This window comes from Protomyctophum parallelum (assembly GCF_964188405.1).
Source record: "Protomyctophum parallelum genome assembly, chromosome: 5".
Taxonomy (NCBI): Eukaryota; Metazoa; Chordata; class Actinopteri; order Myctophiformes; family Myctophidae; genus Protomyctophum; species Protomyctophum parallelum.
Genome location: NC_139702.1, coordinates 54,984,839 through 55,010,306, shown reverse-complemented (window position 1 = coordinate 55,010,306; position 25,468 = coordinate 54,984,839). Strand labels below are relative to the sequence as shown.

General features: G+C 44.0%; 1 protein-coding gene across 5 annotated transcripts in view; it reads left to right on the top strand.

The window, feature by feature from the left end:
* npnta (nephronectin a) overlaps positions 1 to 25,468 on the top strand; it is a 69,067-nt gene that overhangs the window by 23,710 nt on the left and 19,889 nt on the right. For 2 of the 5 annotated variants that reach the window (XM_083766135.1, XM_083766134.1), the window contains 5 exons: positions 1,433 to 1,525; positions 7,910 to 8,002; positions 12,604 to 12,723; positions 15,011 to 15,130; positions 24,786 to 24,920. In XM_083766135.1, the coding sequence (XP_083622261.1) occupies positions 1,433 to 1,525; positions 7,910 to 8,002; positions 12,604 to 12,723; positions 15,011 to 15,130; positions 24,786 to 24,920 (561 nt within the window). The remainder of the gene's footprint in view (positions 1 to 1,432; positions 1,526 to 7,909; positions 8,003 to 12,603; positions 12,724 to 15,010; positions 15,131 to 24,785; positions 24,921 to 25,468) is intronic. The other 3 variants (XM_083766137.1, XM_083766136.1, XM_083766138.1) reach the window with 2 other exon arrangements.

The following is a 25,468-nucleotide window of genomic DNA, read 5'->3' as shown; positions in this document are numbered from 1 at the left end:
AGTATACGCACACCTTATATATGAGATTATGTATGAGAGTATGTATATATATATATATATATATATATATATATACACACACACACACAGTCACACACACACACACACATACATACATACACACACTAACTTTGTCTCTTTCTCTGGCTCAATCTTTTAGTTAGTTGACCTGGCCGTCTAGGTACAGTCGGTATAGTGTAGAGGTGAATCACTCATGCTCCACCACAGGGACCGGGGTTCAATACCTGGCAGTGGGGCCTGCAGCGCTTGGCTGGGATCTTCAGCAAACACATTTCATTTGACAGCCAGCAAACTCCTACTGGTTGATCCAGGGCGTCCAGAGACAGGATGGTATCTATAGGGTAGATAGCATGAACTTTTGTAGTCTCCCAGTGAAACTGCCTGCTGTCAGATGAAAAGAAGTGGCGGGCGACACAGTGCTCAATAAGCAATGGCAAGGTTCATTTGTATAGCACGTTTCAATGTGCTTTCCAGAAAACAATGGAAAAGGGACATTTGAATTAAGTAAAAATGCAGTAAAAAAAATATGTTGCACAGAGCATAACCAAAAACTATAGAAAATGACATTTGAATACCATGAAAATAAATGTATAATGCAGCTAAATCATTTGTGAAACTCTCAATGAAAGGCAGTGCTTCGATTTAAAAGAACTAAGAATTGCAGCAGAACTGCAGTTTTCTGGGGGCTTATTCCAGATAAAAACTAAACGCTGCTTCTCCACGTTCTGAAATAATTACACTTATTGCAAACACTTTCACTCACACATTCACACTCTTTGATGTGCATGCCATGCTGGTCTTATTATCACACATCTCATTTGCATACCCACACAACGGTAGGCATAATCCGCAGGGTAACTCAGAACATATATTTTATAATTAGAACATACAAGCCTTTATCATGCTTGGATTGTTATCAGTATTGCCGCTATAGGAAGATTTTATCCACTTAATCTGTTTTCCGACCCCCACTATAATGACCTGACATTTACTTAAAGTAGTAGTAGTTATATGAAGCTGTGGAAAACCAAGGCCTACGTTCTTGTTCAAAGTTCTTTGCTAGCTGCACATACAAAGGGATTAATATCACCAAGGAAACAAGCTTGCCACTCCGTCAAAAATCCAGGGTTGTAGTATGACAGGAGGTTAGCACAGCGAGGTCACACACACACACACACACACACACTCATCTTGTTATAGGTTATATTAAACATTCGCACACAAACATCCTCCAGACTCGGCTTTATATTACACTGCCACTTATAATAATCAAGGAGTTTTGGAGAGCAGCAAAAAGGCTAAAGGATTAAGGGCTTTGTCACACGGATCTAGTGTGAGGCTCATGCCAGGATGCCACACTCCTCCCTCTGCTTGTTCGCGGTCTCATTCTTTGAACCCTTATTTCCCCCAGCCCTGTGCCAGCCAGGCTGTAAGCAAGGCGACTGTGTGGGACCCAACAAATGCAAGTGCCACCCGGGTTTCACCGGCAAGACCTGCAATCAAGGTAAGCTCTACACCTGGCGCGCTGACAACTTGTAGGCACGCACACACTGTTATTGCACTGGGGGTTTCATGTTGCTGCTTTTACCTGGCTATACACTGTCAAATCCTCAGTGATAATTGACCCCGAGAGTGTCAAGTCTGACGCTTATGCAGGTACTATTATTGCACTGGGGGTTTTATGTTGCTTATCTTACTCGGGCATGCTGTAGAAGGGCATTGTTCATTTTACAGTGTACTGAAATGAAAACGCAGCGAGACACATGAGAAAGAAAGAGGACAATAATCCTCATTTGATGGACAAAAATGTTCTCGATTGCATGTTCTTTATAAAGAATGGCGAACAGTGGAACCAAAATGTCAGTGTCACCGTGTTGCCAGTGTTCTGTGGGTATTGTTAATCATGGAACTTAACTTGCGATACACAATCGCACATGATTAATTCAGTGACTCGCCCCCATGGCAGGGACATATTTTTACTGTTATTAGTCTAGGAGGTGGTTTATTACTTTGCTCACTCGGTGTACTGAACTGGAAACACCAGAAAAAATGAGGGAGACATTTAGAATGTGTTGTGAACGTACACTATCCGTCAAATATGTAACCCTAATGCCCTCCCCCCCAAAACAAACACCATGGCTCCCTGCTGACACGCACATTTCTCACAGGGAAAACAGATTGAGAGAGAACTCCTGCCCCTTAAGCCATGTAGTGGGATAATCATTGTTTACTGTGGCCAAGTCCACACACACACACACACACGCACGCACGCGCGCGCACACACACACACACACACACACACACACACACACACACACACACACACACACACACACACACACACACACACACACACACACACACAGCGCAGGAACCAACCTATTAATGCCACTACTTATTCATGGAAGCGGAAGCTCATCACACAGTACACACTCCTGTGTGTGCATGCACATACAGTACATGCATGCATATGTGTGTGTGCGCACACACACACACACACACACACACACACACACACACACACACACACACACACACACACACACACACACACACATACATAGACACACAGAGTTAGATGGTATAATCAGAGAGAGGAGGGGGGCAGAGCTGATTCAGCTCAAATGGAAACGCCTGTGGAGGCCGTTGCTGTTGAGTGATTCACAGGAAGGACCCTCTGCTAAGAAGATAACATCTCAATTACTGACCCTACGCGATAGCGTGGTCTGACCCCAAGCTACCCAACCCTAGTGCTGAAGCCTCGAGGAGGAAAAGTGTGTCTGTGTGCGTTCAGCGTGCGACGCACGTATGTGTGTGTGCGTCTGCGTGTCCGTGTGAGCGCGCATGCTCGCGTGCATGTGTGTGTGCGCGGGCGCGCATATATGTAGTATAATCCTCCGTGTCAATTTAACTGTGCAAAATGGGTTTATTTGGGTGAGAGGTTCCATTTTGTAACTCTCAGAGTAGCACTGAGGCTTTTACGGCATGGGGGATTCTTCTAGTCGCTTCAGTCATCATGTCCAGTTGAAATACCTGATGTATTTACTGACTGTTGGAAAGCGCTGAGCCTTTAACATTTTTCGTCGGCGCTGGCTTGACGTTCATCCAAGTGGCTTGAACATACTTGCGGAATTCACGCCCTGAGACAGGAATAGGATAGCATGTAATTAAAAACATGAAGGCGGGGTTGGATGTGAGCGGGTGCTGTTGCGTGTGTGTGTGTGTGTGTGTGTGGGGGGGGGGGGGGGGGGGGGGGGGGCTACTTTAAATCCTTTCCGGAATGTTCCAAAATTACTCATCCCTCCATCCTGCATTCTGTATAGGCTCCTGGCTGCCCAGCCAGAGTGATGGGCTCTCCTCTGTCTTAATCGGCAACAATTGGTCCTCATATTCATCTATAGAGAGATGAATTCAGTAACTGAGTGATAATTTATGTTTAAGTGTACAAATGTAACCAAATTGATCCTTGCCCGATTTGTACATTCTCTGAGTGAGTTAAATTAACTTTTTGCCATTTAGACGTATCTCGATTCTGGGAAATCCCCCCCCCCCCACAAAAAAAAACCGTGTGTGTGTGTTTGTGTGTGTGTGTGTCTGTGTCTGTATGTGCGTGTGCGTGCGTGTGTGTGAGTGCGTGCGTGTGTGTGTGTGTGTGTGTGTGTGTGTGTGTGTGTGTGTGTGTGTGTGTGCGTGCATGCGTGCGCGCGCGCGCGCGGGCGCGTGCGTGTATGTGCGCATGTGTGCGCTGTGTGTGAGTGTGTGTGTGTGTGTTCGTGTTCAGTCTCCCAACCTGCGGCAGCAGCATCTCAGACACTCTAATGGGATTTGAGTGATGGCTCTGGCCTTTGGGGACCACCACAGTCTGGCGAACATGACCTTGGGGTCGTCAGCATTCTGAATGTGCCGAGGAAACACATTGAATTATTCAGGAGTACATAAATTACATTCTCTCTCGTATAGAATTCGGCCTCTGCTAATCGATTTGCACTTAACCACTTCTGACCGGGCACCCATTTTGGTGTTGGCATCATGTCATGCTTTAGCTATTGAAAAATAGCAGATCTACAAGCTCATATCGCGCCACCGAGTGGCGCGATACGAGCTTGTAGGTCTGCTATTTTTGAAAAATCGAACTGACAACTGAAAACGACTGACATTTTTAGAATCTGATCTCAGGTCAGAATGGGTTCATCAGGACCAGTGTGTGTCCGGCGGAAACCTGGTAAGAATCTGATCTCAGGTCAGAATGGGTTAACCACTGATGTGGCACATTTACAGGGTGGATCCATCCAGAGGACCTGGTGACCCTCCAGGCTGGACACTGCACATTCCTGTGTGGTCATTTTGGATGAGTCTAAAATAATTAACTAAGCAGTCAGGACTTTATAGCGTAGAAGTGCATCTGTGACGTTGATGACATGCGTCAACAATGTGTCCTAACGGGTGATGGAACTGATATTGTTCCATATTATTTAGGCCAGGTTTTATTAACAGTTTGACTCCATAAAACGCGTAACCCGCATTTTAACACGAAGGTCTCGTCTCCAGCTCCGCGGCAAAGACGGAGTTTCTTTTTAATTATTACAATACAGCGGATTAAACACATAAAACAAAAGGCGGGAATGTCGTAGTAAGCGGCCCACAAACACATAAAAGTAAATTGATTTGTTTGACGCTACATACTAATCCATACATGTTGAGCACTATTGACATTTAAAGCACATTTCATGCACAAATAAAATGTATAACGAAATTATACATCATACAGTTTCTGCCCTTATTATTCCAATGAAGTGCTAGTGCTAGTTAGTAACTCATTGAGCTCGGAATTATTGATCTCACTACTCATGGCGAGGAGATGATAACAAAAGATAACTTGCCATGAGCCGATGTCAAATCCATAATTAAAGATTTGTAGAGAGGGGAGGAAGAAAGGTGAACGGAAACCAGCTAATTGCTTGTTGCATTTACAAATAGACATACAATACATCTGTTTCTGATCTGTCCAAGCATGCAAGGAGAGATACCACACACCCGCAGCACGCACACGCACGCACACACACACACACACGCACGCACACGCACAAGCACGCACACACACACACACACACACACACACACACTCAGCAGGGAGACCTAGGGCATGTTGAGGGAGGCATTCTCCTTCTTTAAGTAGGAGGTGTGGACAGATGAATGACCCTGAAGACTCCTTGATTAACAGCACTGTTAAAACACCTTAGGAACTGCAAAAAACAAAAAGGGAGATCAATGAATCACACACAGCAGATACTGTAATATCGCGCACGCACACACGCACGCACTGTACACGTCATCTTGAGTACACTTTCAGAGTTATGAATGGATAAATGAACACTGAGAAAGTGCAATCTGCAGTGCAGCAAATGCTTCACTGATGCGCTTTAGTATATACTGTACCGCATACAATTATTATTGTCACATCCATATTTATTAAGACTTAAGAGTTAATTTCACCTATATCACTATTCAATGTGCACAAAGCATTGGATCTGTCACATTTTTAATGGACAGTATTTCTAAAGGAAATAATGAATATTTCCCAAATTGTCTCTTTATTGACATAAGAAAGGCAATCTTCTCTCAGCACCTGATCGTAAGCATTTGTTCTTCCCTCAGAAGACGCAAACTAGATAAACTAGTTAGATAATCTATTGTGCTGTGCCATTTAATGAGTTTGCAACTCTCACCCTCCCACTGATCAAATCATTTTAATAGGATGGCTGTTTAATGCTGGAGATTTTAATTAGCAAAGGTTCACCTGCTGTTAAGGTAGATACTATTAAAAGCTCTTTCCAGAGAAGTGATATCTACAGCTTCAACAGCTGTGAAGAGGATTCTTCACTTTAATCGCATGAATGAACCCTGGCATCCCTATTCTATAGGTCTATTCTAGGCGAGAGAATATTGTGAACATTCTGTGAACATAGCAGATCTACGCACGTTGTGAGCTGGTATTCAAACGCATTTCTCTATTTGAAATACAACTAAGTGTTCAATATCACAGTTAAATAAACACTCTGGCAGAATGAACCCTGGCATGATTGGCATCCCTATTCTATAGGTCTAGAGAGAATATGTGAACATTCTGTGAAAATAGCAGATCTACGCACGTTGTGAGCTGGTATTCAAATTTCTCTATTTGAAATACGTTCACGAAAGTGTTCAATATCACAGTTAAATAAACACTCTGGCAGTTGCTGTGTAACGTCATATTTTATTTTAAGACAGCATTTCTCTTTTCCCCTCCAGTGCTGTTCTTTTTTCTTTTCTCCCCCCCCCCCCCCCCCCCACCCCCACTGATCTCTCCGAATATCATCTCTGACGCTTATCTATTTTGGGATCATTTGCTCATAACTGTGGAAGGTACTTTGGTTTAACTTGGACAAGCCAACCTCATTTTCCAGCATTATTAGCTCAATTTCAGGATCGCCTTCACAGACTTTCAATTAAATTAGATTGCTCTCTCTTGTCTCGTCTCTCCCTGGCCATTTGCTGGGTAATAAGTCCAGCAGCTGTGAGGATTTCAGAAAGATGGTGCCATGTTGTTGCCAGATACTAAATCATCTACAAACGAATACCACCTTTCAGTTATCATGGATGGAGTCTTGTTTTTAGCTATAGGTCAGTGAGGCCATGCGTTAACTCAATATATTTTTTCCTCATCACTACTGTATAGTTCAAATAAAATCTTCAATGATACAGTATGCAGCGGTGTGGGAGTCCTTTCCAATCCTTCGCCCTGTGACACCTGCTACTATCCACAGGTTATATTTAAATCAAACATTTGTTTGGCATGTTGCTCTCATAGCTACACAAACCTCTTATATCAATAGCCTTAGGATCACATCGTATTTGCAAACATACTTTTGGCTATAAGGCCACTTCAATGCTATTCAAAAAGACCCACAAGGGGCTGGCATGGAATGTAGTGCACCAAACCTACCTGTCTGCCTGCCCCTACATCCCTCAATAGCAAAACACCCTTGAACCATTCAAAGCTTGTGGACACACACACACACACACACACACACACACACACACACACACACACACACACACACACACACACACACACACACACACACACACAGTTTGAACCATTTGAAGCTTGCAAAACAGTCCAAGCTGTTGGTATCGTCTTCCAGACTGTTAACAATAGGTGTTGTTAGCAAACTGCCAGAAGAAAGATTGAGGGGAGGATGGATGGAGAGAGGAGGAGGAGGAGGGAGAGAGGTAGAGACACAAGAGAGAGGGGGGTGGGCGCTGGGGTTGAAATTCTTTTGGCTGACATGTTTTGCAGTCAAGCCCCGACGTGGCGGTTGAAAAGAAAACCTCAGTGTTTCTTTGAACTCGCAGATACGGACAAAACTGAGAGGAGGATACCGTGGAATCCACACTGATAATGCCATTCCGAGGTTCAATTTCACTTTCCACTGGTGCAGAGGGAATGCCAACGTGCAGGGAGAGCGAGAGGAGAAAGACGAGGCCTCTCCCTCGCGCCGTCTTTTCTCCCCAGATATCCAGCTCATGTCCAATTCCCACAAGTGTAATCCTCTTTGCTGCATAATGTTTTTTGTTGTTGTTTTTTTTTACTTTACTTTGTGGTTTTGGTCAAAGCTGTTTTAATCCATTGATTTTGTCTGTTTTTCTTTCGTTCTCACTGCATTCTCTCTTTATGTCTGTCTGTCTGTCTGTCTCTCTCTCTCTCTCTCTCTCTCTCTCTCTCTCTCTCTCTCTCTCTCTCTCTCTCTCTCTCTCTCTACTGCCTCTTTCTCCTGTTTTTTTCTCTACTAAATCCTTCACCCCCATCCTCAATCCTCTAACTATCATGTATCTTTCCCTGGAGAAGAAGAGCTGGACTATCTGACCCCACCAGTGTGGGACAGTCACCCTCCTATCTTTCTTCCTGTGGACCATCGGCCACCTGGGGTAGCGATGGAGGGTGAGACTCGTCGATTGCAAGGCAAACCTCTTCCCCTCTCTGCTCCTCTTTTAGCACCCACCACATGCATGGTGTTGTACTGAGCAGACCGTGACACACTGAGCGAGAGTGCGAATGTCCTTCTGTTTCCTCTACTATTCACCATGCAATATTTCTATCTTTATCTGAGCAAGAGAGAGAGTCTCAATTGGCTTCGCTGTAAGGATGGGCGGCGTGGATGGCGAGCATGCCAAGTACATGCAGTACATGACGTTCACGGGTTATGACGCATTATGTCTTCCTCTCCATCTCTGAAGCACCTGCTGTCTTGACCTCTCACCATTTCTCTTACGCCAGTGAGCATTGACCTTTCATCTTGAAGCTCCAAACAAAGGCTTCTGCACGTAATTTGTCTTTCATTGCTCTGCCTCATTTCCTTTTTGCCTCTGCACGCTGTTATCATTGTTGTGTATCGCACGTATACGTATACCTTTCTCATAAGAAAAAAAGAGCATCTTCAAAACAATCACCATGACCACAGGACAGGATTCCCATGGTTCTCCTGGCACCGACAGAACAATACCTATTCTGTTCGTCCTTATCTGCTTCAGAGGCCAGCACATCCCTGAAAGAGAAGGAAGCCAAGAGAGAGAGAGAGAGTATACCAGGCCCCCCTCTCCCTAATCTCTCTCCGTGATAGAGGCGTTTCAGGAACGTAGCACATAGCATACCTCAGTGGAGCCCACCCAATAAATCACTCTACTCTGCATCACTTCAGATGAGTCTCAACAGTTCATCTACAGTGAACAGGGGCCCCAAGGGGCCTCAGCCGCACGTATACAGCTCGCTATCGCACCTAGTCCCGCGGGGGCCCGTGTCAAATTGTCAGGCAGTGGTCATATCTGTGCCTTATCTCTCTTTCGTTCTCTATCTCGTCTCTTTTATGTGTGTCTTCTGTCTCTTAATCTCCTTCACCCCTGCATAGAGGAGGCCCGTGGCTGGGTCTTGTTTGGCATGTGCTGCTCATGTTTGAGAGGCTTTCTCTGTCTGAGAATGCTAAACGTTCTTTCAATAATCCCCCATTTACATTTTCAAGCTATCCCCCCCCTTTTTTTCAGCGAGGAGAGCGAGTTGAGACCCGTTTTCTCTTCCACAACTGGGGTCTTAATGGACACAGGGTCATCTTGGGTTTCTGAGCTGTAGTCTCAAGGAGAATATGCACTACTGTGCAAACCATGAGTTAAAGTAGAGGGTGATAGAGAAGAAGAGAGCTATGGTGTGTGTGTGCGTGCGTGCGTGCGTGCGTGCGTGCGTGCGTGCGTGTGCGCGCATGTGCTGGAGTTCTTTTTGGAAATAATAACTTTGATTCATGAATAAATAGCCTTAAAATGAGTGTGTGAAAGTTTGTGACTGCTTTGTAGACATCTAAAAAGCATAGTGGCTCCTAAGGGCCAAACTAATGACATTTTATATACCATTCTTACTGTAATTCTCCTCTTTTAATTACTTTTCAACACTAATCCTCTTAAGTACCGGTAATCAAATCAATCTTCCTTTGTGCAATAACAAAGCATGAGTCGACAAAAGAAGTCAATGACTTCCCATTTAAAAGCGACTTAGAGATATAGTTGCAGCATAATTAGATACCGGTATTACTTGAAAATGAAACAAAGTCTCTTGATGTATTTAATACCGGTTGAAGTGGCACTGAATAAATTTGCCCCAATGAAGATATCTCCTGACAGTCTCAGCTGAGTGCTTATCAGTGAAAGTGGGACTGTGCAGTAATGCAAATGTACTAATATCAATGGAAGCCTTCAAGGAATATCTGCCTGAGATGGATTCATTATCTCAGTCACATTGTAATTATGTGCGTGCGTGCGTGCGTGCGTGCATGCGTACGTACGTGCGTGCGTGCGTGCGTGCGTGCGTGCGTGCGTGCGTGAAAAAACTTTAGACCAAAAGTTGGTCGAAAGTTTTTTTTCTCATTGTCTTTGTGATTAGAAGTAGAACGACAATGGGTATGTCATAAACAAATTATCACCCTGGGCCTAAGTGATAATTTATCCATCACATACCCAAGCACGTCGTGTTGCATCGTGTGAACATCAGACTGTGATAGACAAACCTTCCTCTGCATATTTTGCACTGCACTGTTTTTCATTTTGTCGAAATCATCCCACATCACTATGTGAAATTGGCAGCATGCAGCTAATTTGAGGAAATTAAACTCCTATACTGGACCGGCAGTTCTGGACAACTGCATACAGTATCTGAACGAGTCGTGGTGGGCACTGCACTCCCTCGATTTATTTGCAGATGCGTACACCGAGTATACTGTATACTGTATGCCTTTATGTGTGCCCTAAACAAACATTAAAGTCCATAGACTTATGTACTTGGCTGCCATATGACATCATCTTCAAAAGCCATGTATTCGAGGGGCTAGCACGCCCCTCAAAACAATACAGACCTAAAAGAAGAGAAAAAGATACATGTATGTTTCTGGGGGTCTCTGACAGGACAAGCCCTAACATACTGAATGCCCACATAATATATAACGCTTGGACATTGATTTACTGTAAACACAGTGGAACTTGGGAGTCCCCCAGTCTACCAATCATGCAGCTGTCACGACCTCAGTAGACCATCCAATGACCACTAAATATGATACTGGAGTGGATTTACTGGGCTCACTGTCTGTCTGTCTGTCTGTCCGTCCGTCCGTCCGTCCGTCCGTCCGTCCGAATAAATGTGTGGCATCTGTGAGATGCAGGAGGCATGCAGCACCCAGGGAATGTGTTGTGCACTTGGTCCTGGAGCTAAAGCCAGTGCTGATTTCAGTGCAGTAGGCCAAACTGAAAACATGAGCCACTCCCCCCCCCCCCCCCTGCCCTCTCATGTACAGTGATATGAACTCTATTTATGACAGGATGCTTGGTTATAATATGCCCTAGAAATGCAAGTAACTCACATACATATAAGCTATTTATAATTGCTTGCTTGCATGAGTTTGGCTGTGTCACCATTGTAACGTGATGAGGGCAGGTTAGGATGGGAGTGTAAAAAGGATAAAGGGTGTTACACGCCGGTGTCCTGCACTGAAAATAACAGTTCGACATGCTCACAACGAGTCAAGCTTGTGAGCTAGTAGATCTGCTATTTTAGGTGTACTTCACTGGCGCTCAGCTAAATATAAAGGGGCTTTATTGGTCTTGGTTCTGCCACCACATGTAAGCAGGGGGGAAAGGTTTCATTTCATACATTTTAAGTTTCATTATTCATCCCAGTCTGTTGTTCCAGTCCTCCGTACAAAAACACAGTATTACTTCAGAGTAATTAAAGTTATTGTGTACAGCCTATTAAAATGGACCAGAGCATTTGCATCTCGGCCATCAGAAATTGGCCCTCATGTTTCATTTTGATTTATGTAAAACTCTTTTCCAAAAAAATATGTGTTCAAAAAGACTAAACCTAATCCTAATCAGTTGCTGTTCTATCAAAATGTATATTTAAAGTTTGGATCTAGTGTATTTCTTTCTACTGGATCTACTTTAGATTGTAAGATCTCAGTATTTTTACATGATCACATGAATAATGCCAAATTCCATATCTACAATATATTTGCAAAAATATATATTTTCAAATAAATCTTCCTCAAATTTTGTACAATGTGTTTGCAATCACAGTACATGATGTTGTTTCCTGTATAGGCTTGCTCTAAGATGATTGCATCTCAGAATGCTTAGAAAGATAACAATCAGACATCCCCATATACCTTTAGTGGTGCCCCAGCGGTTGACAGGTGCAGCGCTCTGGGTACATTCTCTTCTCCCACACAAGCCCACACGGCTCTGTGTTTATGACCATATTAACCCATTCTGACCCGAGATCAGATTCATACGAGGTTTCCGCCGGACACACACTGGTCTGATGAACCCATTCTGACCTGAGATCAGATTCTAAAAATGTCAGTCGTTCTTCGATTTTTTTCAAAAATAGCAGACCTACAAGCTCGTATCGCGCCACTCGGTGGCGCGATATGAGCTTGTAGATCTGCTATTTTTCAATAGCTAAAGCATAACATGATGCCGACACCAAAATGGGTGCCCGGTCAGAATGAATTAGACGTGTCAGAGTGGGGGAGCTGGATGGCGGTGTTTCCACTTGCCAAGACGTCGACAGTGTATCGCCATTGGAATGAAGGTGTGAGGATTGTGTAGTAGAGAGTCACTGAGGAGGATAATGGCATCTTTTGTGGTATGTAGGTAATTGTGGACAGAGTAGTAGTGGCAGATAACACGGCCCTTCTGTGTACTCATCACAGAGGATACGTGTGGACTTGTCACAACACGGGAGCGTCTTCCTTCCTTCCACAGGCGGACAGGGCCCTACTGCAGTACACACATACACAATATGGACACACGTAAATGGGATGTTATAATTATGTTCAACATAATTACCCCCTTGAACTCTACCTTTTGACTCATTGATGCTCTGTCTGGCAGCTCTCTGCCTCCTTCCTTCTCCATCTCCTCTATTTCTGCCCCCCCCCCCCCACACACACACACACACACACACACACCTTTCCCTCTGTTTACGTTGTCTTTCTCCGTCTACAGACCTGAACGAGTGCGGTTTGAAGCCAAGGCCTTGTAAACATAGGTGTATGAACACATACGGCAGTTACAAGTGCTACTGCCTCAACGGATACATGCTGATGCCTGACGGGACGTGTGGAAGTGAGTTTATACCATTATCGATCTGTGTATCTATGTTCCTGGCCCTGTTTTTTGGTCTCTACTCCTGTGCGTGTCTCTCTTTTGTCTCTAGCAGCCTTTCTCTCCCTGTGTCTCTCTATCTCTTATTATTGAACAAAGTCATATGCCTACATGTTTTTAAATGTCTCTATTTTCCCTCAATGGACAGATAAGTGTTTAGGTAGAAATCTAAATGTCCCTCTCAGAACCCCCTCCTCTCTACTTTCCCCCTTTCTGCCTCTTTCATAATCTCTCTACCACTTTGTTATTGTGTTGGTGATATAACTATGAACCCTATTTCCTCGGTACAAATACCTACATGATTTGACCACAAGGCAAAGTTGATGACACGCACTATCCTATTATGAGATACATTTCCACACTCTTGCGAGTGCCATTTCACAGCAGCTGCACAGTGACTTTGATAAAACGTTTTGATTATGCCCCATTTTTTAATCATCTTGCCACGAGCACTCTCTCTCTCTTTCTCGCTCTCTAGCTCTCTCTCTCTCTCTCTCTCTCTCTCTCTCTCTCTTGGCTTTGAGAGACACCTGTGAAGAAGCCTTAAGAGCTGTAAAATAAACAATTTAGAAGGAATCATGACTTTTACCGCCTCCACCCCGCCCCCTCCACTCTTCCTTTATTGGTTGGCCTGAGGAATGTGCTTGTCTTATTGGATGCCCAGAGGTGTCCCACTGAGCGGCAGTCGATACTCGTCTCACTGGTGCAGCATCCAAACATTTAATGAATGTTTCCCCTCCTCTCACCTTTACACTGTTGTGCAATAAGTAGTTTTATAGGGCTGTTTGTATAGGGAGTACAATCCCTATCGATATTGTTCAGTGCTGCTCTCCTACTCTCTGCTATATGCACATGGACACTTAAAGTATAGGACACGGAAACAAAACAACATCATGAAATGGATGCAAAGCTAAGCTCACAATGTGTGCTTTATAATTATGCCAAGTGTTTGGTAGAGGTAAATGGTGTGTATTGATTTAGCGCCACACCGCTCCCGGTCACTAACTTTTAATTATTCAGCCTTTTAGCCTTCTGACTTTGGAGAAGTCGGTTATTCCTTCGTAAGTCTAGTTCGTGCCATAACGAGCCACAGCTGCAGATGATTGTTGTGTGTTGTGATGATGATAGCTTCCAAACGCCATGCCCTTCTCCTTCCTTCTCCTCTTCCTCCCGCTTTGATCGATAGATCACTGTAGCTGCTAATCAACCTGGTCTTCCTCCAAACTTCCTCCAAACTTCCAATTTAATTTCCTCTCCGACACTGAGATCCCACCAGAAGAATAGAGCCCCGACATTTCGCATTCTTGGAAAGTCTTGATTCACAATGCACACTGGCTCAACAGCACACGGCAAAATCCCAAGTGTTGATTTAACTCTGAGCAGGGACACATGTAACCAAATGGACCTGTAAGGGTGCATTTACATCTCTGAGTTGAACGAGCACTGAGGCCTTTACTGTGCAGAAAACGCTGCAAACTGGCACATTGATGCGGGAGAAGGGGGATGGAGATGGCTGAGGGAGGACCACACGACGGTGTGGTAGAGCGGGGCTGTGGGGTAGAGTAATCTAATAATAAGCAGGTTGTGTGACCTTTTGTTATTATTTGCACCCTGGAGTCATGGGGTCATCTTTGATAATACGAAGACAGATGGGCAGGTGTCTGACCCTCAAACCTCCTCTCGTATGATTACTGCATTATTAAGGGTAAAATAATAACACAGATTATATCTCATATCTCATTTCCAAGGTTGACCTAGCCAAGACGGCAGCAAGAAATGTCCCAACCTCAACCACGAATAAGGGCTGCATTCTTTTCATTAAAGACATCACTATAGTAGCATCACAAAATACATTAAAAGGCATAGAAATATAGCATTTGACACATTTTAGAAACATTCCAATGCCAGGTTCAGGCAGCAACCCTGAATGTTTTCTATACATTTACCTTTAATTCAGTTTTACTCTTAGAATACGGAAAACATGCAATGATCTTGGGATATATAAAGAGATGTCTATTCAACCGTATGCAAATTATTTCATGGAACTTGCAATATCAGACATTCTGAATGAAATGAAATGTTGAACATAATGTTTATTATGCAGCACTAGGGTACATGAGAGAAATGAGACAGGCAAAGCCAAAGAAAGAGAGGCACTGTATGAATATTGACTCCTGTGTGTGCTCTAGCCTCTACTGTATTGTGGAATTAATTTGCTTTTCCATTGCTCCTTCTCTCCACCATGCAGATACCCGTAGCTGTGGCATGGCTAACTGTCAGTACGGCTGTCAGGTCCTCAAAGGAGAGGTGCGATGCCAGTGTCCATCTCCTGGTCTGCAGCTGGCGCCTGATGGGAGGACATGTGTGGGTATGTTCTTGTCTAACTTCAACAAATAATTGTAGGTACGGTAAACCACTTAAGCCCTATGTGTTAGGATCTGTCTCTCCACAGACCATGTCAGACCTGGCCACTCCCACTTTCACTTCCACTCACACAGTCAGTTCACTCACCTGTCTCCCACCCCCTCGTCATCCCACCTGTGAACACTTTGACAATCAGCCTGCCCCCTATATAACTGGACTCATTGCACTCACACTTTGTCACTTCATACATTGTTGTTATGTTGTCTACCCTGGAGCTCTTGCCTGTGTCTCTGTTCTGGACCCTGCCCTGAGTACCTCTGGTAATTGCTCGTACCTATTTTTGTGTTGTGTTTTTGGGATTGCTTATCCTCTGCCAGTTTTTGTTACCTTGCCTTTGTTCTGCATTTAATCAATAAATTAGTGTTTGAACACTATTCCGCTGGTTGTCAGTCGTGACTCTGCATTTTGGGTTCAGCACATTTTGACACCGTAACAGAATGAACTGACCGAAATGAACCCAGCAGAGTTAAGGCTTTTTCACCAAAAGGTGGTGGACTTTGACATTTTGGTTGATCGCTTCATGGTCTCTACCCCTAAACTGCGTGCTCGGATCCATGTGGAAATATCTATTCAGCAGCAGTGGTTCAAGGAGAGGCCCTGGGTCAGCCATTTTGTTCCCCACCTGGATGTAGTGCAGGGGAAGCTTAAAGGCTTTTTAGACACCAGCTCATTGCCTAGTGCTTCCCAGCCAGCACCCCGATCTGTAAGGCTTGGAGTGGTGAGCCTGCAGCCCACCAACCCTGTTTCCGATCAGCAGAATGTTCAATATGTTGACTTGCCTACCTATTTTTACAGACAGGCAAAAATTGAATCATTTTCTGATCCACGTCATGTTCAAAACCCTTTTTATGGCACCCGCCTGGCTCGGGGAGGTCCCCGGTGTGCCAACAGGCGGGGCGGTGCCTCCCTGGGTCTCCCAGCCACCAAGACCACCCAGCCAGCCTGTCCGGACAGTGTGGGAAACCGGGGGCCTGCTAGGAAAAGGCGTGGTCGCCATGGCTCCCTACATCCCCAGCGGTCTTCACTACCCAGCACTTCTCTGCCTGGTGTCCAGACCACCCTTCTGCCCAGCGCTCTGCCGCCCAGCCTGCCCGGCTCTCCGCCGCACAGCCTGCCCGGCTCTCCGCCGCACAGCCTGCCCGGCTCTCCGCCGCACAGCCTGCCCGGCTCTCCACCACCTCCTGTGCCTGCAGTTCCATCTGCAGTCCAGTCTCCAGAATCTGCAGCATCCTCCTCTCCTGGGTGTGCAGCTGGGGTCCCGTCTGCAGCATCCTCCTCATCTCCTGGGTGTGTAGCATCCTCCTCTCCTGGGTGTGCAGCTGGGGTCCCGTCTGCAGCATCCTCCTCATCTCCTGGGTGTGTAGCATCCTCCTCTCCTGGGTGTGCAGTGTCCTCTGGGGTCCCGTTTGCAGCATCCTCCTCCTCTCCTGGGTGTGCAGCATCCGTTTCTCCTGGGTGTGCAGCATCCTCCTTGTCTCCTGGATATGCAGCCTCCTCCACGCCTCCTGAACCTGCAGCTCCGCCTGCAGCCCCACCTCCTGAGCCTGCAGCTCCGCCTGCAGCCCCACCTCCTGAGCCTGCAGCCCCACCTGCAGCCCCACCTCCTGAGCCTGCAGCTCCACCTGCAGCCCCACCTCCTGAGCCTGCAGCCCCACCTGCAGCCCCACCTCCTGAGCCTGCAGCCCCACCTGCAGCCCCACCTCCTGAGCCTGCAGCCCTCCCTCCTGAGTCGGCAGCTATGGCTACTGCAGCCCTCCCTCCTGAGTCGGCAGCTATGGCTCCTGCAGCCCTGACGCCTGCAGCATCCGGCTCCAGAGCCTGCAGCTTCTCCCGTGGCGTCACCTCTGCCTGCAGCACCTCCGGCCTCGCCTCTGCCTGCAGCACCTCCGGCCTCGCCTGGGTGCGGTGCCTTTCTCAAGTGCACCTTGGCAGTGGCTAGGAGCCGGTGAACTGGCATCTATCCACCTGACATGGTGATCCATGCTGGACGAGAACCGGCCAACCTCTGTTAGCCACGGTAAATCCCTAAAGACTGAGCTACTGCTGCTCCTTAACTCCTTAACCTTAATTTAGGGATACGGTTAGGTAGACAGTGAATAGGAGATACAAAAGAAAAACCACCTGCGTAATTCAATTCTAGGACGGATAATGCTTCCTGAAGGTGTGGTGTTTTTTTTTGCCTGGAAACCAGACGAATCTGCCACAGGAAAATAAATGCCCTGGGCAGATATTGGTCTGGTACTCCTCAGTTTGAATAAATCTTCCACACTACGCAGTGATATTAGTCTGGTCATGCCAGGCTAGTGTTTTTACTCCAATACTGCTTTTCCTCTGAAATGATCATCGATAGCAGGTTTTTTTACTCCTTTTTCATTGCTGATGTATGTGTGAGAAAAACGGAACTGGGGGCTTCCGTTTTTCCCGCGCTGTGTTTTTCTTCTTTGTTTTTGAGGGGGGCTAGCCCCCCCTATGCCCAGCTTTGATTGGCTGAGCAATACAGTATATTGAGGATGAAAAATCACACCTTTGTGAAGTGAGGGGCACTCTTATCATCGTACCTCATCATGACGTAAAATAGACACTATGACGTATCCATTCATTGTCAATTGGAATTTAATGTTTGTGTTGGACATTTGCACATACACCAAAAGCTGCACATAGGAGGGGCTAGCGCGCCCCTCAAAAGTGAGGACGCAAGTGCTTAGCCAGATTGGACAGAAAAATGAGGATGTTAATTGTGATTGGCCGGAATATGATGATGTATGCTAATAAGAGCGCCCCTCACTTCACACAAGTGTGTGTTTTTTTTTTTAACCGGGTCCGCCCGCATACTTGCCTCAGCCTCGTCCCTTACCATTTGGCACTATCTCTCTCTCACACGCACGCACATGCGCACCCACACATACCACACCATGTCTCACCCTGCCTCAATATCTTCCACTCTCTCTGATAACAAGACAATATGCGATTACAACTACCCAAAAAGGATGGCTATACTGTAATAGTTTTGTGATTGCTTGTGATTATGAAGACATGGGACTGGAAGGAAGGGGGATAGGGTTATAATAGAGGATTCTGATTGCAAAACAGGTTGAATTACTGCAAACTAATTATCTTTTACTTTGGATAGAAAAGATCGGTTCACATTGATTCTTAGGGTGAGTGAAATACCTGCACAAACCGTAGAGCCCTTGGTCTCTTTATTTCCTTGTCCCTTCGAATCAGGAAAATCTTTCTCATAGCATGCGCCAGAAAAGGGACAAATATTGGCTACCTCTGTGTCATGTTTGCATCACTGCTGATCGTAGCTGGAACTGAAAAACACCTAGAGTACACCTACTGCAGTTATTTTGTCCTGGCCGGGAATCAATGCTAATTGTAACCTTTCCCACTAAAGACAAAAAAGCATGGTAATGTTAATTGTCCAGTGGGAAATGGGCTAGACGCTAGACTAGAGTATGTATGAAGAATATTTGAAACTTGTCACAGTGCTAAGTGCCAGAAGCAACAGAGACTTTTTTCTTGTTTTTATTTTTTATTTCAGCCTTTGAAGTCACTAGGTGCTGATCAAGTGCATATGCTGAGGTATGGCAAATTGACAGAGACAAACCCTTAATGAAAACAAACAGAATCTCATACATAGGCTTGCTCCCTATTCAAGTATTGGAGTGTTTGATCTTTCTAAATCATAGGTTCCTGACAAAACTGTACTTTTATTTTGTTTCTGTACTTTTATTTTGTTTATCAATGACTTAGTGAGTCACGCATTAGAACAAGGGGGTTTAAACTTCCATCCTGCACAAGAAAATCCTCATAATAAAAATGTAGTATATGCTACGATTCCTTTCCCCCAAGTTACTCATTATCCTTTAAATATGTAGGGTGCATCATTAACTAATGACCTTATTGCTTAATGATTAACTGAAACAGGCCCGGTAATACCTCATATTCCCAACCTCCACTCTCTCTCACCAATTAACCGTTTCCGCGCTATTGTCATAGATCTCTGTCAATTAAAGCCTTATTATTTATTGCTACCCTCAATGCCGCTTTTATAGCGCCTTTAATTGATCAAGTCATAATGCTACTCACGTTAGCATCGGGTTGCTAGCTGGGTCGCGCCATTTTGGATCGTCGTCACCATAAACAGCCATTCTATCTGTTTCTTCAATCGCCTGTATCTCCTATTCCTTGTCCCAGATGGCATTTTTGGTCAAAACAAGGTTTATTCCACGGTACAGAGCCAACGATGTGAAGCCCTCCACTGCACTGGCTTAGCTCCGTTTGACACACAAGACCTGACCACGCATCGTCCAACTTCCTAGTTTATGATCAATTCCGGAAGTCTGGAAATGTTATTATTATTATTATTTGCTTAACTAGCAACGATGGAAGTTGGAGATCCATGCCCCACCCCGGCTATGTAATACCCGCTGTACCCGTGTCATCTGTCTGTGTCCCTTTTTTATGCCCATATTTGGAGATTGCTGTATCTGTTGTTAGTGGCAGTTCTGGACATGGGTGTGGAATGCGTGTGTCGAATTTGAAGTCGGTGGGGCGAACGGTTCTTTACGTGCATTACACAGTATACAGACAGAAAGAGATGTGACACATTTATAGATGGATGGAGGTGAATGATCTGGCTGAAATCCCTGGATCTGGATTTGTTTTATTGGTTTTATTGGTCCAATACTCGATTGGGTATAAAAGATAAATCTAGGGGGTGTCCTATATAATTTGAAAACAGGGCCTGTTGGATGATGGACGGTAGCTTGTAGGAAGTGAAGATAGTCCATCTTCGTTCCGCTGTTTAAAAATGGCAGGACTCACAGATGGAGGGGGACAAATTGAAGCAATTAACCTGTGTCAGTTATATTGGGGCTATAGAGCGTCGCAGTCCCTCCCCCTTTCAGAACAACGAGTGGCCCAGGAAATGAATCCCAATGCATTTTTCCCATAGGCATTTCTTATTTAATTTATTTAAAGACCTTTTAAGTGTCGTACGAAGCCAACTCTTGTCGTGACAAATCATGACAACACACACACTTTTTCGGGCCAAACAAAGAATTAGAAAGTAGAAAAGAACGGCAGGTTACAACACTTTTTTTTCTTGTTTTTCTTCTTTGTAATTATTTGTTTGGTCCAAAATATTGTGTTGTCATGATTTGTCACGACAAGAGTTGGCTTCGTACGACGCTTAAAAGGTCTTTAAATAAATTAAATAAGAAATGCCTATGGGAAAAATGAATTGGGATTCATTTCCTGGGCCACTCGTCGTTCTGAAAGGGGGAGGGACTGCAACGCTCTATAGAGTAATTCAACTCAGGCAGGCATACGCCCAGCTCAGTGCAGGCTAACCATAGCTGCAGAGAGGGGAGGGGTCCTAAAATAGGTTAAATTATAAAGGCTGTCAGTCATAAAGAATGATGGTGGAAGCAGAATGCTATAGGAGGAAGTGAGGTGTTGTTTGCGCCACAGGTGTTCACTCTGTAAATATTCATGAAGGCTAGGGTCGGACAATTAATTGCGGCTTTGACTGTTGAAATTTCAGATACGGATGTTGTGTTTACCTCAGCTTGGAGGGTGTTTCAGGCAGCACTCTTGTGAAATACAGTCATCAAAATAGGATCCCTGGCTTCTAAAGTTAAGCTGCAGGGGAGAACTCTGCTGCAGGTTAGTCTTTTGTTTTGTACAGAGCCAATTAGCATCTCATTTTCTCCCTAACCCAAAATGTTATGGGACTGTTTTAAAGCACTGAAAGTGAAGCCAAGATGGGCCTTTTATGTGCAAAAACTGTTTGGACATAAAACATAACATTATAGGGAATAAAGCCATGCTTTCCCAATAAATCCTATGTAGTTATTATTCAGGTACAAGCAGTTACGTGACATTACCTTTTTGTTGATTAAGTATTTATAGAACCCACAGACAGACGTGACCATTTTCAACCTGCCTCCCTATTTTAGACATGTTATTATAGATGAACATGTTTTCAGAAATGTATCTATTTGCATGACACTAATACGGCAATGTTTAAAGTTGGGTATTCATTTATAAAACAAGCTGAAATGTGGAAATACAAGGTATCTGCCCAAAAGCGACGATATACAGTGTATAGTACAGTATGTACAGTACACAGTATGTATACAGTGTACATCATGTATACAACTATACAGTATGTGTTGACCTACTGCAAGTCTAGATCTAGATAGTGAAATATTATTGATAAGAAGGTAATACAATTATACTGATCTACAAGTTCACAGCTATTCCGATTTTAACTATTTTTACAGGGCACCATTTTGCGAATATAAAATAACACTTGATTTGTTGATTAAAAATAAAGCGTGCACTCCTCGATTATTTGATCAATATTATATTATTGCAGCCCTAATGACTTTGAAACTGAGTCATGTCTTGTTTCACCCCTCCCTCTTCCCTGTCTGTCTCCACGGTAACTGTCAAATGGTCAAATGAAGCCGAATTGCTGGCAAAAAACTAAATCAATTATTAAATAGAAATGCAAATGTATGGGTTCAGGAAACTGTTCGACAAGGGCATCTCACCCTGCAGAAAGTGTGTGTGTGTGTGTGTGTGCGTGCGTGCGTGCGTGTGTGCGTGCGTGTGCGCGTGAAGCTGCTGCAGCCTGCAGCCCAGCCCTCTGATTAATGACTGTGTGTTGCTGGGTTGCTGCGTTTCCACCTCGTCCCAGAAGTTTCTGTATGAATGTGGCACAGCCTCATATTTCATTCCGTACAATTTCCTCAATGAATCAAAAGGTTTGTCAGGTGAAAACACATTATCAGCCTTTTAGATGCTATTTAATAATCACAGATAAATATGTTCTTAGAATGTCTCTCTTTGTTTTGTAAGGAAAGTAAGGGAATTTAGGACAAGAGATGTATAGTCACACAGACGTATAGAGTACTCACATGAGTAATATATAATAATAATCTTTGACAAGAAGGTTATTATTTTCTATTTTGAAAAAGCAATCGTTCAAAAGCAAGTCGATATGGTGTTAAATCTCCCTTTTCAAATGAATTGAAAGGGGAGTTGTTCCATTTGAAAAGCCATGATTTGTTTGATTGGTGTGAAAACAGTCAATATTGAGTTTACTGAGAGATGACAGAAGTTTGCCCTCCATGTCTTGCCGCGCGCGCGCGCGCGCACACACACACACACACACACACACACACACACACACACACAATGTGTGTACAAAACTTCAAGCCATTATTTATTTAAGACTGCTGTACTCTCCAGTCCTATGATTTTGAGTTTGATTAAGTACAGTTATTCTTACCTTTATGTACCCAGGGAAGGTTGTCTGGGTACAACAGCTCTTTTTTTTTTTATCAACGCCCTTCTTCCCAAAGTAAGACACATTCCATCCCTATAGGCTTGCCCAGGGTAACCACAACCTTCTACTGGGGGTTAAGTATAGCTGTTCCTTTTATGCCTTATTTATCGAGAGAAGGTCAGGAGTAAGTGTGGATTCTCTTTTACAAGATCCTTTACAACCCAGCAGCTTCACCTTGGGTTCTGGGAGCTGGGTTAGTACAACACCATCTGAGAAAATCCATCCTTCTAGTCCATGTGTCTCATGGTTCCTGATTCTGACCTGTCTGCTTCTGTAGTATTTTGGAGGCTAGAGGAGTGTGGCTTTCTGACCCTGTTCTCAACAGCTCATGTTGAGGTAACTTAGAGCCTAGAGCAAGGCACTAACTCCTGCTTGCTCTAGTGAATCTGCTTGATGTGCAGCAGAAGACCACTGTGCAGTGTGCACAGGAAATGTAACTAAATCTAAAATGTACATGTAAGATACGTTGAACCAAAGTGTCTGTACCTGTGCCCGATGAGCACATACTGTAAGTGTAAAGTATGACATTGTGTAACCATAATTACCGCAGTGTGGTTGCCCAGACTATTGTAATTGTAACACTTTCTTTATTGTTTTACTAGAGTAAGACAAAACTTTGCCGCACTACTAGTCCCACAGTATTGACTGTACGCACTTGAGCCATATGTCAAATCGACCAGAAAATTTCAGAATGGTGTTCTTGTATTTTGCTAAGAGAAATGTTATATAGTTTAATTGATATTAATTTGTTCGTGCATTCAATTTCCTCATTGACATGAATGGGAAAATGCGAAAAATCACATTCAAGTATTTTTCCTCTGAGACTGTAAGCACTATAGTTACAAAACTTGGAGGGTAGGTTCATAATAATTACAAAAATGAAATAACTTATAATGTTATCGGTCGGCCTCATGGTGGCGCTATAACAGCCCACTTTACGTTTTGGCTTATAACTCTTGAACCGTAGGTTGTAAAATTCCCTTTTCCCTGGATTCCTTGGGTCATCACGCATCTCCCCATATAGGCCACGCCCATTTCCGTCATGATAGATTTTCCGCCATTTAGAATTTTCTCCAAAACACAGTTTTTGCTTTTCCTCCTACAGATTTCGGTACACATGATATCTGGACCTTTCCGATGAAAACACCAGTGGCAGAATCTTGATAGTGCGTATCGTTCGGCCGTAATCGGCTTCCGAAGTTAGTGGGAGGTGCCTATTTTACAAAAAACGCCACAAATCACGAACGGAATGTCCAATCCATCCCAAATTTGACTCACTTGTCGCGAGCCAAAAGCAATTCAAATTTCATCCATAGGGGGCACCGCAAATGCAAAAGAATAACCATTTGTCGCAAAAACATGATTTTGGGGGGATAAATACCCTCCAAATGACTTATGCATGATCACATTGTAATTGGCTGGCAATATTAGTTGAAGGGGCCTATGTAAGCGACTGCGGCAACCACACTTGCATTTGTATTCAGTCAACTCAGTTAGCGTAAATGAATCTAAAACAAAAATTATTGGAGGGCTGCATAGCTCCACAGACTGCAGAAGTCCATACATTTATGTACTGTAATGTTATTTTCAGCAGTACAATACGTCTGCATGGGAGCCAGTTGTGTTCTCCATATTAATACCCTTCATGTGCCTGAGGTGATCATAACAGGCCTTCAAAGAACAGGCCACGGTGGAGTGAATTGGTTGCAAATACTAGAGCTGAATACAAAACTAGTTTTGTTCATAAAGGAATATCAGTCAAAGTAGTACACTGTGGCTGTTGGGCAGAACCACTCTCAACCTGGCATATGTCATATGACATCTTAAAAGCAGAAATGCAATATATACTATTCATTTAATAAATAAATAAATACTATTAACCCATTCTGACCGGGCACCCATTTTGGTGTCAGCATCATGTTATGCTTTAGCTATTGAAAAATAGCAGATCTACAAGCTCGTATCGCGCCACCGAGTGGCGCGATACGAGCTTGTAGGTCTGCTATTTTTTGAAAAATCGAAGAGCGATTGACATTTTTAGAATCTGATCTCAGGTCAGAATGGGTTCATCAGACCAGTGTGTGTCCGGCGGAAACCTCGTATGAATCTGATCTCAGGTCAGAATGGGTTAAATAAACAAATACATACATAATAGTAATTAGTAATAAAGGTAATGATTCAATCTCAATGTATGCAATGGCTTGGTCAAATAAAACCCCTCCGTTTCTTCTTCCAGATGTGGACGAGTGCGCCGCAGGCATAGCAGTGTGCCCCCGCTTCAGGAAATGCATCAACACCTTCGGGAGCTACATCTGCAAGTGCCATGAAGGCTTCGACCTGCAACACATCAACGGCAAATACCAGTGCATAGGTAACTGTACCTACACAGGAAAATTATGGTTCCGGTTTCTATTAACACTCGTGCTTTGTATGAAAGCTGAGAGCAAAAGGTTCTCAGACTGAAATGCTATTAGTGTGTTCAAGGTTGAGTGGCCAAGGAAGCATGCACGTTCTCTCTCCAACACACTCAAAGCTTCTCTCTCTCTCTCTCCCACACGCTCTCACACACCTACTCATGTGCAGTGGTGAAGAAATTACTCACATTTTTTACAAAAATATAAATACTGCAATGTATTAACACTCACACAAGTAAAAGTCCGGCAATCAAAATGTACTTGAGTAAAAGTACAAAAGTATTGGCATCAAAAATGTACTTAAAGTAGCCTACCAAAAGTAAAAGTATCCTCTTTATGCATATTATTATTGCTTTTTTAATAGCATCAACAACCACACAATGTGTCGAATGGCGAAACATTGTGAGCTACACTGTAGTAGATTGGCTATTTTCAAATGGCCGAAATGTATATAAGGTGGTTATTGTATGTTTTCTTTAATAATTTTTTTATATTTTGTAATGAT